General features: G+C 36.8%; 1 protein-coding gene across 1 annotated transcript in view; it reads right to left on the bottom strand.

Annotated features, from left to right (window-relative positions):
* Positions 1-891: 891 nt before the first annotated feature.
* LOC113503132 overlaps positions 892-15,818 on the bottom strand; it is a 52,138-nt gene continuing 37,211 nt past the window's right edge. Inside the window, exons 9-26 of the mRNA XM_026884951.1 lie at positions 10,638-10,791; positions 10,083-10,244; positions 8,939-9,038; positions 8,401-8,539; positions 8,080-8,243; positions 6,968-7,047; positions 6,636-6,806; positions 6,444-6,554; positions 4,449-6,357; positions 4,272-4,371; positions 3,927-4,161; positions 3,434-3,831; positions 3,026-3,207; positions 2,605-2,746; positions 2,241-2,380; positions 1,924-2,054; positions 1,437-1,634; positions 892-1,044 (exon numbers count right to left, since the gene is read on the bottom strand). Of these exons, the coding sequence (XP_026740752.1) occupies positions 892-1,044; positions 1,437-1,634; positions 1,924-2,054; positions 2,241-2,380; positions 2,605-2,746; positions 3,026-3,207; positions 3,434-3,831; positions 3,927-4,161; positions 4,272-4,371; positions 4,449-6,357; positions 6,444-6,554; positions 6,636-6,806; positions 6,968-7,047; positions 8,080-8,243; positions 8,401-8,539; positions 8,939-9,038; positions 10,083-10,244; positions 10,638-10,791 (4,669 nt within the window). The remainder of the gene's footprint in view (positions 1,045-1,436; positions 1,635-1,923; positions 2,055-2,240; positions 2,381-2,604; positions 2,747-3,025; positions 3,208-3,433; positions 3,832-3,926; positions 4,162-4,271; positions 4,372-4,448; positions 6,358-6,443; positions 6,555-6,635; positions 6,807-6,967; positions 7,048-8,079; positions 8,244-8,400; positions 8,540-8,938; positions 9,039-10,082; positions 10,245-10,637; positions 10,792-15,818) is intronic.

Raw genomic sequence — 15,818 nt, 5'->3', positions numbered from 1 at the left:
ATAATGTGAATAAATAGATATTTTCTTTGTTACTAAAATATATAATCATCTTTAATCAATGACTAGAATTTTATATTCCTACTTAAAATAAGTTACTAAACTTAAATTAGTAGTTAAAATCAAGAGGAACCATAACAGTATGTTTTTTAAAACATACGTAAAATAGAAAATTTATTGATTTCATTTGTGCACATTAAAATAACAAGGCTAGACTAGAAATTAGACAACACTAAACCAATTTTAGAGCTAACCACTAATGCTATGGGCTAAAGTATCTACAGTAGATTTTAGGATAGATAAGATAGGGCTAAGATAAGAATAGATGAAATAGAAATTGTAACACTCAATCTTGTTGCTAGATAATTCGAATAATTAAAGTTTCGTTTTTCACTTTAAAGTGATTATAACGATTATTAAAGTCACACATCAGACGTTATCGAATTAGTTTTAATTGTTCAAATTATCCAGCAACAAGTATACCTAACAACCACACTCTCTCATACATAACCCAAATTATTGTATTACTACGAAAATTACATAATCAGAGTCATTGTAGAACAAAATAATGACAATCATGAATTGACCGCTGACAGTCAGCTGATCTAATATGTTCGGATTCGTCTCATTATTTCGTTCGTTAAAACTAATCTCTCTACCATTTTGGCCTCCATTCCTGTTTAATCTTTGACCCACGTTACCATTACCTAAACTACATTCATTCTTAGCTCGAATTTGACCACAATTACCCCCGATTTGGTCGTTCTTACCCCCGTTTTGTGGGGTGTTATGGCAAGTTGTGTTATTTTGAGCTGTGTTTGGTATCACATATGTTTGATTTGGACCTCTGTTGAAGGCGTCGGACCGGTGCGTCAGTCCGCTCGGGGAAGCGGATCAGAGTCTCTTGTGCGAGTCGGTGCTGGCGCTCTTGAGGGAGCCGAAGCGTCGCGCGGCGTGTGTCGAGGAGGCGGCCGCCGGCTCGCGGTCCAGGCTCGCCGCGCGCAGGATCAGACCGCGGGACTGACGGAACGTCGCGTCGGGTCGAGCCTGTACAAGTATAGGCAGGGATAAGGTGAGGCAGTGAAGAAATCAAGTTTAATAAAAAATGATTGCATAGTTTGCTGTCACTTGGCAAATGGCTCATTCGTAACAAAATTGATTTAACATTTAGAAAATGGGACATATTTAAAAACGTCGACATGTTTTTCGTGGCTAATAAGATATTTGTAGCCAAAACGACTTAAAATTCGTAACCTAGACTTCGTAGTAAAGGTGACTTGTCATTCGCAGCAATGGGAAACTGGGTTAAGTCAAGTTGACGCTTTTAGCAAAGACAACTCGACGTTCGTAGGACATGAGACAGTCTTAGTCAAGAGGGTTTCGTAGCAAAATAACTTTCTGCTTAAGTTTATTTAAGCATAGCAAATATTTATTCGTACCTGTTCTCCAACAGATCCGCCCCGTATTTGCCGGGGCTCCCGACTCGTTCTGCTCTGTTCAGTGAAGGAGGTTTCTAGTGACCGCTGCGAGGTCTCGCTGATAGACTGGGAGAGGAGGTGCGTGGTGGATGACGAGTTCGAGTCCTCTATGTTGGAGTACTCGTCCGGACTGTCATCTCTTTGTGGGGTATCCGACTCCTGGGGAAAGGAAAAAAAATACCTCTAAAACATTGTGGATGGTGAATGAGTTTGCGATCAGGATTGAGATTGACGTCTCAGTCACCTTGTAGATTTATATTTAAATTCTCCCTTTTTATCATATCTTTGCATTATCATTGCAACAAGACAGGTTTGCATTAAACAAAGCTATAATCAGCGTCGCGATCGCGGTTTTTAACAAAGATTACCCATACACCGTGAGCAAAGATGAGTTGAACTCACAGCACACTATTTCTTGTTGCAATTCATTGAATAAATTGTATCTTACTTCTTCCAAATCTCTCAGCGTGGTGGGGTAAAGATGTCTTCTGGCGTCCTCTCTCTCCTTTTCCCTCTCTCGCTTCTCCAGCTCGTCAGCTAACATCATGACTTCCCAGTCACCTCCGCTCCCAGGTAGAGCTAGAATAAAACAACACACCATTTAATAGACTTTCTTTCATCAAATTGTAATGAGTAATAATTGCTTTTGGGCAAAGCTAACGGTTACTGTATCGCAAGGGGAAGGTAAATGGAACATAAACGACATGTCTTATATTTTTTACGGAAAACAGTTTGACGGAAAGCTGAAGAAAATGTGTCCTGTACCTCTATTACCTCTAATAGGTGATGAGCTCCCATGACTGGAGCTGCTGGCTCTACACCTTCGGGAGCTGTTCTCCACAAACTCTTCAAACATCGGCGTGCGCGGCAACGACTCCGAGTCGCTGCTTGATGATGTTGAACCACTGAAGATTGAAAATTGATTGGTGTAAAAACTGTCGAAGTAAATTAAACTGGACGAACTTGGTATTGATCTTCGTGAACGGTTTTTATTTAATCATGCGTTACCGACAGAAAGAGCATAAAACTAATAAAAAAGAGTTTTAAGTTCTTATAAAAGGTTTCCCAAATTTACTCGTCTTCCTCAGAACGAAAATATACACAATTATCGATTTGTCATGACACTCACGCATCACTCCAGCTGTAGTCACTGCCCATATCGAGCACCACCTCGCTGCAGTCTATCGTCTGCTTATGTGACGACGTGCGATGGAACAAGGACCCGAGACTGAACTTACGATGCTGACGCGACCGGCCTTCTGGAAAACAACCTGTTTAAACAATAGTTGATGATCTTCAGGTGTTACGTGCTGCCGTGTAGCCTTCGATTTTCCATAGATGCTGTTCTGTTGTTCAAAGGCACAACTGACAACACGGTTTGAAATGAAAAGTTTGCAAGTACTAAGATGTTTTTTTTTAGCATTTTGACTGCGGAATGCGACCCGATCGGTTGATAATAATAGTTGCCCTAAGTTATTTTAGTTACCCGTAACGAAAAAAATTGATAATAAAAGGCTACACGGCATAAGTACCGTGTTGAGGAAACTCACTCCTATCATTTTTCCCAGTATGATGCATCCCGGTGTCGACAGAGAGAGTTTTCTTGATCTTTGACTTGGTGTGATCGAGGTGGGATCCAAAGAAGGAGAAGTGTCGTCTGCTTGACCGGAGACTTGATTGCTCGGGGCTGAGAAGTGAACGGTCTTCTGATGTTGTGTGCGGAGATAGTGGTCTGAAAAGAAAGGGAACAATGCTATACAAAGCTGTACCCTATTAAAGGTTACAGACATTCTCTCGAATCGAGAGAATCTTCAGGATATTTTTATTAAAGGTGAAACAATTTTTACTTGTAAGAATGGTAATGATTTTTTCACTAAAAATTGTACCCTTTCAGGAGTCAGCATTACCGTGTACCCTTTTGATAAAATGGTAGAAATTTCAGCAATCGATTAACTGACCTCGTTAAGTCTTGCATCTCCATACTCTCCTGATCACTCTGATCTTCCCAAGATTTGCGCTGTCTCAACTTCGCTGCCCGCTTTCTCGAATACGTTCCAGCTTTTCCATCAAGATTGAGATCTAACCTCTTTGATTTGCTAACAGTCCACTGCTCTTTACTAAACGATGCTTTATCCGCTCTTGACAAAGACACTGCTAAGTTTTGTAATTCTGCATACGATAATTTTGATAGTTCAATTCCTTCAGTCAGTTCTGTTAGTTTTTCCTCAGACAGATCTTCGGGCGATTCGTCTTTTGCTACTGCATTTTCATTATCTGGTGTTTTTTCTTTCTCTGCTTCATCAGCACTTGCCGTTGGTGGTGATGTTGCAAATACAGTATCTAATGAGTCACCCCTCTGAAAATGAATTATGGTATTTTTTTAACTTAGTCTAAAATCACCGCCGTTTTTTTGAAGTTGGTCTGAATTGTAGAAACATACTATTCTCTTACCATGAATCCTTCTTCCACACCTGATGCGTCGTCACTTCCAGAGCTGCCATTCTTAGACGGACCCTGACTGTTAGAAATTCCTTCTGCATCAACCACAGCTGGTTGCCCATCAGGTTGATCTATCGTGGGACTCGCACTACCTTCCACATTACCAGTTTCTAGTTCTTGTATACGCTTCTGTAGTTGTGTTATGATTTCATCCCGTTTTCGGACTTCATTTTCTAAACTAACGAATCTGGAAAAAGCACGATTCCCTTAAATTTATCATAATTATAAAGTATTAACAAAAAAAAAATGCAATTACTGATAAACGATAAACAGATGCAGTTAATCTTTATAAATTACCTTTCTTGAAACTTTCCCTGGACATCATGTAAATGACCTTGGATAACTTGTTTGATACCTAATAGCACCTCACCAAAATATTCTTGTTCTTCAATCGAGCCTGTCAAAGAATAAACTCATTTAATAAGGTGCAATAAACTGCAGATATGGGTAATTATTGTTTTGTGAAATACCTACCTCGTAATAACTTTCTTTGATTAGCAACAGCTGATATCAAAGTAAGCTTAGGTTTCTCAGAAGGCACTTTAATATCTTCGGGTCTTAAAGATTTTAAATCATACATCGGATCAATGTTTTGCTGCAACTCATACTCAGTCCTTATATTCAAGCCAAGATCTGGAGGCACAGTTTCTTCAGCAGACCTTGTAATTTGGTTGTTGGGTACTTCGACAGGAGTGGCTTCTATTTCCGTTGCTAATGGTGGAGATATTTGTGGGATAAGGTTGGGGTTTACTTCAGGCATTTGGAAAACATCATCATTTTGGATTTCTGCTGGAGCACTGCCAGGGGGAGAAGGTAGTGTGTGACGATGAAAGGTAACGCTCTTAGCAAACTTTGAATGTCTTGCTGCATACCCTTCCAATGTAGGAGCCCGAATCAACCTCTTTAACTCATTACTTCGTTCTGGACTCTCGGCCGGCGTAACATCTTCAGATAATTTCTTAAGAATTGACTTTAACGTTCGTCTTTCTAATGTTTCATTCGATTCATGACTGCAACAAGAATCAGTGGATTTCCGCTTGAATTTCCTCTTGTCCATAGTACTACCTTCTGAATGACTCCTAGTTAGTGTATCACATAGCAAATCTTCTGACGAACTTGTGCAATCTAAACTAGAACTGCGAGTTTTAACAACTCTTTCTAATTCTGCTAATTTTTGTCTTTCATTTAATATTTTTAATTTTTTGACGAAAGGTAATCCTCCATATTCAGGAGATAAATCATCTATAGACCTATATTTTTTAACTCTGGGCAGTAGCATTCCCGGTGTCATAAGTGGTTTATTTTCAGCGGCTGGTTTCGCTGCACTAGGAGTAACATTCTTCTTTGGAGATAAAGTTAATAAATCTAAAGATTTCTCTTGGACGGGTTCCAAAGGGCCTGTTAAGCAAAGCTTAGGTTTATCTTTATCACTATCACTAGCAACTTCAACATTATTATTGTCTATTTTAACAAGCTCCGCCGTAGTAACTATAGGCACACATATATTTACAATTGCCCCCGCTATGCTTTCCTCTTTTACTTCACTACTTGTACATATACTTTCAGTATCTTTCTTCTCGTCTAAACTAGATTTGCTTTGGCTTTTAGCGTCACCTAAAATAGCTGCCTTTTTTAGTTTTGTCCAAGGCTTTTTACTTTTTGGTTCATCTTTTGATTCACTTGGTGGCAAGCTGGCAGTTTCAACGGGAGCTTTATCTATCGATGAAGGTTTTGCCTTCTCCGGATGTGAACTGTCCGTGTCTTTAGGCCCGCTTTGCAGGAGTTTTAATTTGTCCCGGAATGTTGAACCAACAGCTTTCGCCGGAGACTTAATTTTACTAACAACGGAATGCGGAATTGAAATTAAGCTACTCTCTGTTTTTGGAGTGGGTTCTACAACTGCTGCAGGTTTATCACTCAAATCTTTATGTAGTGGTTGACAAACCGACGTTCCATCACTTTGAACTTGTAATATTTTATCTTTAAAACTAACTTTAGGTCGTGATGCTCCATCACTGGACCCTGAAGAATTTTTCCTTGACGTTTTGGTGGTTGGACTTTGGAGTTTACCTGGGGAACTTGACTCTGATCCTTTTCTAATAGGACTTAGAGTCTTTATAGTGGGACTAAGAGGACTCTTAATGGAACTGGGACTTATGGTGTCAGAGCTTGAAGGTTGGTTGCTCATAGTTGGTGTTAATTGATTTTTTTCTCGTTCTTCTTTCGCCTTGAGTAAGAGCAATCTTTGGATAAGTGGCAGACCAGCACCGATAACTTCAGGTTCATTATCTGGAGCTGAACTGGTGGAAGGAGTTGGCTGAGAATTTAGCGATATGACTGACGATGTAGAATGCCTCTGTTTGGCTACTTTTTCTTCACGATCCTAAAATATTAAAAAGTTAATAGTTTAAAATCATTCTATAAACTGTTAGAAAAAAAAGGTGCCAATTAAAATAAAAGCTGATTTACCTGTTTTTCTTTCAATAGCTTTAATCTTGAAAGCAACGGTAATCCTGCTCCAATTGGCGATATACATTTTTCACCGTCTTTGCTTCCAGATGTTGTTTCACCATTGTTATCCTATAACATTGAAATGGTTTATTATTGAGAGCGATGACTCGGCACATGACTTGGTATTCATAGCTAATTAAATATTCTTACGTCCTGGTTATGTGGATGTGCCGAGTCATCGCTCTCAACTCTTGGCATTCTTCGCAACATTTTGCCTTCAGTGGTTCCTGCTCTCTCAGCGCCGGCCAAGGCTTGCAGTTCCAAGGACTCACCTGATCTACGTCCTGCACGGGATCTACTGCGTATAGCATTGCGAATACCCTAAAACAGAACATTAACTTTACAAAGATACTTGAACATGAGGACTTTCAGAAGAATAAAGTGAGGTTTGAATATAAATTTAAAAAAAGCTATCCGATATTAGTCCGGACCTATGATCTTAATTAATTTCCTGTAAGAAATTAAATTTCAATCATGTTTACCTTAACGTCGCTACGCAGCTTATGCACTATCCGTTTTGACGTGCTGTCATCTCCAGACAATTTGTCTGGACTGACTTCCCCTATAAAAGACAGTTAATTTACTTCTTCATTTAGAAAATCGAAAGAAACTCCGCTACGACATACATTCGCTTCATGCGGAACGATGTGACGTCACCAAGTGTATCAGCAATTTCTATAACGTTCCTAATAATATGTACATGTGAATTCACGGTGTAATTAAGCATTGGAGATGGATTCTAGCCTGGCCATCCCTCGTGATCTGCTTTTCTTGTTAAACAATTTATTCAGACGCATTTGTCGGGAATAGTTGGAAGGACGAAATTAGCCATGATTCTTGACTGTCCAGTCGATCTAGCAACGTCCAAATTAATCTGACGGTGACGTAATTGACCGCGTATTCCCGAAAAATGAGTATGAGGACAATCACGTGCTATGTACAATCAGAAATAACAGGCGATGAGAAGACGAGGAACAAATATTTCACAAACAGAATTCGTTCGACGTCTACTCAAAGCCAAAACATCAGAAATTCCGTTTTAAAATTGTGATGGAATTTATTTTTATCTCGGACTTTGACACACATTTTGTCGGTTGGGTCAAGCCTTATTTTCGGAAGCATATTTTAGGTTCCTCCTACTGGCATACAAGTTGAGGGACCACAAACAATTGAAATAATAATTTCGGGTTACCTTTCTCTTCGGCTTACTCTTACGAGTTTTGGATCTTAGAATATTATTAGAATCGTTTCTCACCTTTCACTTCCTTCGATAAAATTTTAACCTCTGGATGGCGCTTCTTTCCTAAAGTTTGTAATACGTTCCTTATTTACTATCTAACTCATTCCAATTCAGCTCAAATTAATTTTTAACTTTTGGGACTAAAGTTTCGGGATGGGACAGTTTTGATTTCAATGTTTAATTTTGTAGGATTTCATTTAGGTTAGCTAATGACATAAAGTTTAAGGAAAATGGGTTCGATATTCATAAATTTATGATTACCTTTTGGCTCGTGAGTATTTTGGGTTTCTGTGATCTTTCAGTTTTAGGGTGAAGGGGAGGATAGTCAATAAAATGTTATTAAATTTGACTCACCTTTGACTTTCTTGGACATATTTTTAGCTTCTTGCAGGCGTTTCCTTCCTAATGTTTGTAATATTTCCTGGGCCTCTGGGTAGTCTTTCATTGCTGCTAATACATCCTCCCGGGACAAAGAAAATAGTTCAGAATATCCTACTGAACGAACATCTGCTGTACGCCTGAGAAAGTAAAACACAAACGTGTATTTGGGAACAATCTTAAATCATACTTTATATTTTTTTCTGCACTGATCTTCATCGCATCTTCCTCATTCATATTTAAATTCACATTCTGCAAATGTACTAACATAAACTTTAAATAGTTTGCAAGTCTTACTTATTCAGTCCATCTAGGTTCAATATTCCGATTTCCCCGAAGAAGTCGCCGGCTTTCATAGTCGTTAGCACTCGTCCTTGCTCCGATATCACTTCCAGTATACCGTCCGCTATTATAAACATCTCGCGAGCAACCTCACCTGCGTCAAAGTACCTTGAGTCATTATTTGTTGGAATATGAATGGTTTGTATTGCGTGGGATTCTCATTTGTTTGAAAAAATTGTATGTGGTATAATAAGGTTTAGGTTTGATTAAACTTTTATATTTTTGATGTCTTTGTTTTGATTTTTACAGCATATATATTCACTACAAAAAAAAATACGTGTGTAAGATTAAAATGAATGTGACTCGAATATAGCCAGACAATATTCAAAATAATTCCAAAGCAAGTGTTGTTTATAATCTAACGTTAACCCATTTGATGACAAGTTGTTACAACGAATAAAATTGATCTTCAAATTCCATCAAGTACATTTGCCCATCCTATCAGCAGTTCTTATATGGATATCGTAGCACGTAACCCTATTTTGCGACTTACCTTTCCTACAAATGGAATCGCCGGGAGTGAATATGTACGCTTTCATTTTCAACACGAGATCGTGAAGGAATTCTGGCTGGCACTCTTGGAATATTGTCACCTGGAAAAAGTATAGAAATTTTACACACTTTTTACGTTTACGACATACGAAGTTAAAAGCCTAGCTAACGTAATAATGTTAGAATAAAAATATTTTAAACTTTTAATGTATGGGACCTGGACTTTTAATCGACCAGTGACCACAACCTATACGTGGTAACCGGTCGAAAAGAAATGCCATTACAGTGTAATGAACATTAGATCATTTATTTGATTTTGATATATTGGTTAGTGTCTACGTTCGATAAGAGGCAACTTGTTTGCAGTCTCGACAATGCAAATTATGCCAAATGACTAAATGAGTGGACATGTTGTCATTTTACTATCACGCATAACCTGGGAACGACATGACAGTATAAAATCTGGTACACTCAAGAAAAAAATACTCAGTCACCGCTTAATTAAGTTAACAGTGTTCTATCTATGAGTATACACGTGTTATCTAGACGAAGGAAGAATAATGGCCTAGAGAAAGCTTTCATAAGATTTTCCATTTCTTCGGGCTGGAAATTAAAGAACCGTTGAGTGTATGCTGACCTTCAGGCCCAAGATATAAAGTCAACGGTCGGATATAGGTCACCCCTGTTCGTTGGGGCTAACGACTCGCCTCTAATTATAGACCTTTATGATATCGTCTGTTAGAACAAACACTTTTAAATGTTAAGATCTTTAAAGAGCGACACTTATAATAGCGATGAGATGTTGGTCCATTTATTTTTTCGTTACAGTTTTTGGACTTTGCAGCATTTTATTTTTTAAGTGACTTCCATTTTATGGGTGCAATGTTGGTGTTTGATGAACAGGCAAGTCTCTGTTAAGTTCACTTCTTCGAACAAAATTGGTATTGGCCGATTTTTTTCCTGCCCAGATTATAGCGATTGTTGGGAAACTTGTCTAGGTAGTGACTTAACTCTTTAAAGGTTTTGGTAAAAGCCTTCCCCAGATCATTTAAACATTTAACCAAGGCTTCAAATAGCTAATTAATTCATAGGAAACCCTAAACTTGGTAATGGAAGACTATGGAAGATATTACACTAAAACAAACCTTCTTTAGCACGCTCAAGTTGACGTGCAAAGCTAGTTCGGTCTTGAGCTTGTCAGGGAGCAGACCCAAGGCAGTGTTGATGTCTCCACCACCCTGTATGCGGCCTCTGGACCAGGAGTAGTCGTACCATCGCAGCACACGCCTCTTCATACCACCTGGCACCTGTGATTTATATAAGGACGGCGTTAATAGCAACGTATAAAGCTGTATTCTTTTGTCATGTTCAGTCATTTCATATTTCGCTTTCTTCAATTATGATTCTTTGAGATTTGTGAGAGATTAAATCAACGTAGGGTATGGTTAGATTTCACTCATTTTGTTATCTAACAAACTTGAGGCAAGAAAACATGTTGCAAATTAGTTAAATGACAAAATGAGTTTCCGAAGTACGCACCTTCTTAACGATATCGTTAGGGAAGATTCCGACTAACGATCCCATACCATTTCGGCGACTACCTTTGTCAAAAGCCGTTACGTTTCCCATAAAATTAATTGTTCCTCGGCTTCACCTATTACATATTGTAAGTGGGATATCATTTGGCTCTGATGGCTTACCTTATGGTGCCTCATGTATGTTTTGGCTCCATCCAGCAGCCGCTCAAACTCCAGCCTGTTGGCATTCCTGTTTGTGATGACATTCCCAACTTGTCCCACTATAGTGGCGAATATGAACACGCCAATCAAATAGCTCACTATCGTGAAAACGTACCTGAAGGAAAATGCAAACTTAAATACGAGATATATGTTAAAGATCACTTTGGTTTAAGACTAGTCAAATTGAGGTGTAAAAAAAATAAAGTTGCAAAACAAACATAAATAAACACGGATAAAAATCAAATCGTCATCAAAACTAGAATGTAGATAGTAACTAAAACAACAAACAAAAGATAAACAGTGCAAAGTTTTCGAACAGTTGCGATAATACAAAACACCCCAAAGCAATAAGTAACGGACAAAATAAGCGACACGTTTCACAAAATGGCGGTTTCAATCAGTGAAGGCTGTTCGAAAACTTTCTTAAACCCGTAATCGACATCAATGAGTGATAAATAAAAGTAACAAATAAAACAAATACAGTTTCATGATGTAGTAACTAGACACATTTACTGTCGTTACCCGAAGTTTGTCGCTGTCGAGCGAACAGCCTCCAAATTTCTGCCGCCGCCATTTTATATTTATTACACTCCACACTGGCTGTTTTCCTCCAACAAAATGTTTGAGACAGTGTTTATGTCGAATTAATGAACCGACCAATTTATATTGTGTACGTTTGTTAAGTTGGGTACAAACCGTTGAGTGTTCTGGCTCAGTTTGCGAGGTAGAACACATCGTCAGCGAGTTTCATCCAATGTTAACTTTATTGTTCTAGATAATAAAATAGAAATTCTCTAATACATATACTTGAAGTGCTTAGTAAAATGTGCGAAACCTCGAAGCGAGGTTTACTGTTTCCTTCAATTTATATGAAAGCGTATAGTGGCAAAGCTGTAAAACCGTCTTCCGTGCGATAAACCGCATTATTGCATATTCAACTGTGCATTATGAGTCGCGAGAGATCTATTTCGTTTTTATCAGTAAATGGACTTCACATGCAGTAAACACTGTCCACAAAACAAATGTCGTAAGAAAACATTTTTAATTTGTTATTTTATATGAGAATGGTGGTGTGATTCATACAAAGTGTTTATCTTTAGGTAAGCCTGCGATTGGTCAGATCACAATGTTTTATTAAAGTGTTTGTTACATAAAATTATCATAACAACCTTATTATGCGGTCGCTTCTCGAAGGGGATTAGGTAAGACGAATACTTGTTTTGGAATTCTTACGTAATGTTGGTGTATAAGAATATTCCTCCTAGAAATGAAAGTAAGGAGATTTAAATTGAATTAAAGCTTATAAGACGCGTTGAGATTTAAGATATTTTGTTGAATAGTTTAGTTTAATCAAAATAATCAACTTATTCCGTATCCACTCAGCATCTTTTGTCCGAAAAACGATACGTACCAGCAGCGTAAATAGAAGAGATACCTAGCTATATTTCTGTTTTCAGAAAATTAATTGAAAGATTAATCTAAGTCGGGGATTGGACTTGTAAAAGGATATTTTCTCTGAAAGAAACTTATTTAGCAGTAAGCCAACATAACTAAATATAGGTCAAATGTCTCACATAGATTTGGGTCTTGATTATTTAAAAAGTTTTTTTTTACTACCTACTTTTTATTGCATAATATTTGCATATACTTTTAAATGAAAACGTGCATCGAAAATCAAATGAATGCAAAAGTGGGCAACACCAACATGCCCAAAACGCTTTTAGCCAATATTTGCCAAATATTCGATACCGAATTTAGAACCAACGTTGGCTCCAATCTAAAGTGTGAGAGATATCGGGTTCTCACGTCATTCAAGAGGTATCGAAGTAATTAAATCTTGGTGTCTAACGAGGAACCGGTCTCCACTGCACACTGGTATTGGTTTTCTCGTTCGTTGATGTCAGCTGTGAGATCGGCTATGTATTGATTTTGTAGGTAACCGGGGAAGGCTTGGTGTTATCTGGTTTACGACTTTTGATGATTATCTAGATCACTATTCACTTAGCCTTTTGGTTTTTAAGTTGGGTTAGTTAAGCCAGTTATTGATTTTGCTGAGTGCTATTTCTATCTGACTTTCACTGTGTTTTAGAAAAATAGACATACGTGTAAGTATATCTATTTTTCTAAAATATGAAAGACGTTAAAATACATTATTTTTATACGTATATGTCATTTAAATACTGGGTATGAAATAACGCAAAACAATGACCTAGTGACAATTTCAGAATTCAAATTAAAAAGCACATATCTAAATGATTTCAATTAATGAAAACGTTTAGAAAGCCAGTAGGTTTGTGACGCGTGAACTGTGTTTTCATTGGACAAAACAATTTTCCAGTACAATGAGTCGTGAAATGAACTAATTCAAACTTATACAGGATTCAATGTCTACAGTTAGACGCGTCGTTACGTCGAACTTCGCCGAAGCGAATTTATCAGATTATAAGTAATATAAGCATATTTTTCATCCACTGAACAATGCAAGTGCCAAGTTGTATTAAATATAAAATGTTTAGAATAATATAATTAAGTCAAATTAGGGATATATAAGCTTTCTAGTCTTATCATGATAACTTTCGTAAGGCGGATCCGTAATTATTTGAATGTCGAATTACCGGTTTACGAAAAACCGGTTTATTCAAGTGTTTTTATAAGCTAACCGACAGCGAGCTCGCGATTTGAAGTTTTTTATCTGTGCTGGATTTGCATTGGCTGAGTTCTAACTAAATCTTAAAAGTAGACTTAATAAATGCTACGCCGTAGTCTACGTAGCTATTATTCTGCAACCACAGCTACACAGACGTTGTCGCTTTATCCCTCTCCTAAATAAGTTAATGAGTAATTAAGTGCTCTTAAATATTCGACTAATATTGTTTCTGCCCTTTTCTCTAAAAAGTATAATTAGACCTTATTGGTTATTTATTGCCTTCCTTTTCAGTACCTCTTAACTAGTATTTCTTTTCAGAAACCTCAAATGTGTAATCGTATCTTTTCGATACCAATTGGGTTTGGTACTATATCTGTGACATCCTATTTAATTAGTAGACATCCAGCCGAACTGGTTACGTACTTTAGGCGCTAAAACTGTAACAAAATGTTCTTATAGAGTATACGAGAATCTTCTCTTGATAAAAGTTGAATACTTGAGCATTTTCAGAATATTTAATTGAAATTTAATGTTCGTGAGAATGCTTGGCGTTCTGTTTAGCGAATGATGATAGCGAGTAATCATTTGTAGGTAACATTTCGTTGTAAAATAGAGCTAAATTTCCAGACGTTTGGATTTATTCACCTAAATTTTGAGGCACTTTCCGATAAGCTAGCAGGCCGAAATTTTCAGGGTAGCTTTAAACCCGATGACAATGCAATTTACAATTATAGAATCGGTTGGACCGATTTTGATAAAATTTTAATGAACATGTAAAAACGTGGGTTTTTAGATTTTTTTAAATCTATTTGTTATTTGGTTTAGATATCCTAGAACATTTTTGTAAGCAGCTCGTTGTAATAAAATAAGCAAATACCTACTCAAGTGTATCATCAGCATAATGTGTTGGACGATGAGAGGAGTATAAAATCGTGCTGTATGGCCTGGGTTCATCCAGGTGTAATTAAATTTGATTGAAGTGGCCATAAAATATTGCTAAACGTTGCTGATACAGATATTCTATTCTTTAGTATAATAGTAATATTGATTTGTTATGTTTTATCTTAGTGGACTGATCTTCATTTAAGTTTGAAAGAATCGTTTTAAATACGGTTTGATATCTAAATTTTTATCTTTCTTTGATGCATACATTTTTATGAATTTAGAAGAATTATTTGTGTGAAAATCCTTTATTTTCCTTGAAACATTAAAAATTAAGTTTTCGAATCGAAAAAAATATCAAGACAAAGCAGTTTTCGAAAGGAAGGATAACAAACCTTACCTTCCTTCCGTAATCTTTTTCTCGAAGGTGTTTTATGGTTAATCTAGGGGTCGTCATAAATCAGAGACATGGGTGGCAGACATTTTGGTCGAGGTTTGACCTCCAGTTATTTATAGGAAGCTCCTTCATTCGCTTCGACAGATTTATCGATGTCCAGCCCTTAGTCCGCAATCTAAGCCTCGCTATTAATGTTTTTGACCTTCGTAAGTTTGTAAGACAAATGGTATTGACAGCAGGTATGTATTCATGAACCAAGTACGGTAATATGATGCTAAGGTGTCATGATGTTTTTCTCATTGTCAAGTTAAATGTAAAACCACTTAAGTGTCCTTCTTGTTTAAATGTTCTAATTTATTCTGTATTATCATAGTAGTTTTTTTTATAGAAATGATTCCTAACTGTTTGCAGGAAGATTCTTGTGCATTATATTATTATTTATTTGCAACGGGATTTATTTTCATGACATAGCAAATAAAGCTTGACTTGTTTTCACATAACATAAAATAAATTAAGAGAGTATTGGGTTAGGGATCGAGAATTTTAATATCAGGATTTTAATGTAATATTGTAGAGTTTGCATTTAAAGTAGTTTTTTATTGTGATTTTATCATCGATTTTCAAAATGACCGTCCCCGTTTATATAGGTAAGTATAAGGTACACTTTATAATGGATGTATATCTTGTTCAGCTGATGCTCAAACAGGACTTTATTTTTAAGAGAGATTTACGAGTATGTGTACAGTGCACCATGAATAGTTATTTTCACGTTGCCTTGGATTTCGTAAGATAGGATGAAAGTCTTGTAGGTGACTTAAAATTTATGGAGCTAGCAAGCGTCTCGAAATTGTGAATTCATTTCAGGTTTAAAGTTTAACTGTAACTTCAATTAAATTAAAGAATATTATTATTTTTACAGTACGAGAAATTGCTCATGTCAGATAAATTGAAACATCAACTTTTAATAATTGCCTTGGCACTGCATTGTCTTCAGTAACATGAATCATTATTTTTTATTTGATTGAGAAAACTTTGCTTGTCAAAATTAATTTCATAATTTGTTCAACAATTAAAAAAATACTTTCTATTTAAGTTAAAAATACATACCAACTTTTGGTGTGACAAGTATTTACTCTGGACCATCTATACTAATAAATAAAGCTGAAGAGTTTGTTTGTTTGTTTGTTTGAACGCGCTAATCTCAGGATCTACTGGT

Source organism: Trichoplusia ni, chromosome 18, assembly GCF_003590095.1.
Source record: "Trichoplusia ni isolate ovarian cell line Hi5 chromosome 18, tn1, whole genome shotgun sequence".
NCBI lineage: Eukaryota > Metazoa > Arthropoda > Insecta > Lepidoptera > Noctuidae > Trichoplusia > Trichoplusia ni.
The sequence above is the reverse complement of the archived record's forward strand: the minus strand, read 5'-3'. Positions and strand labels throughout refer to the sequence as shown.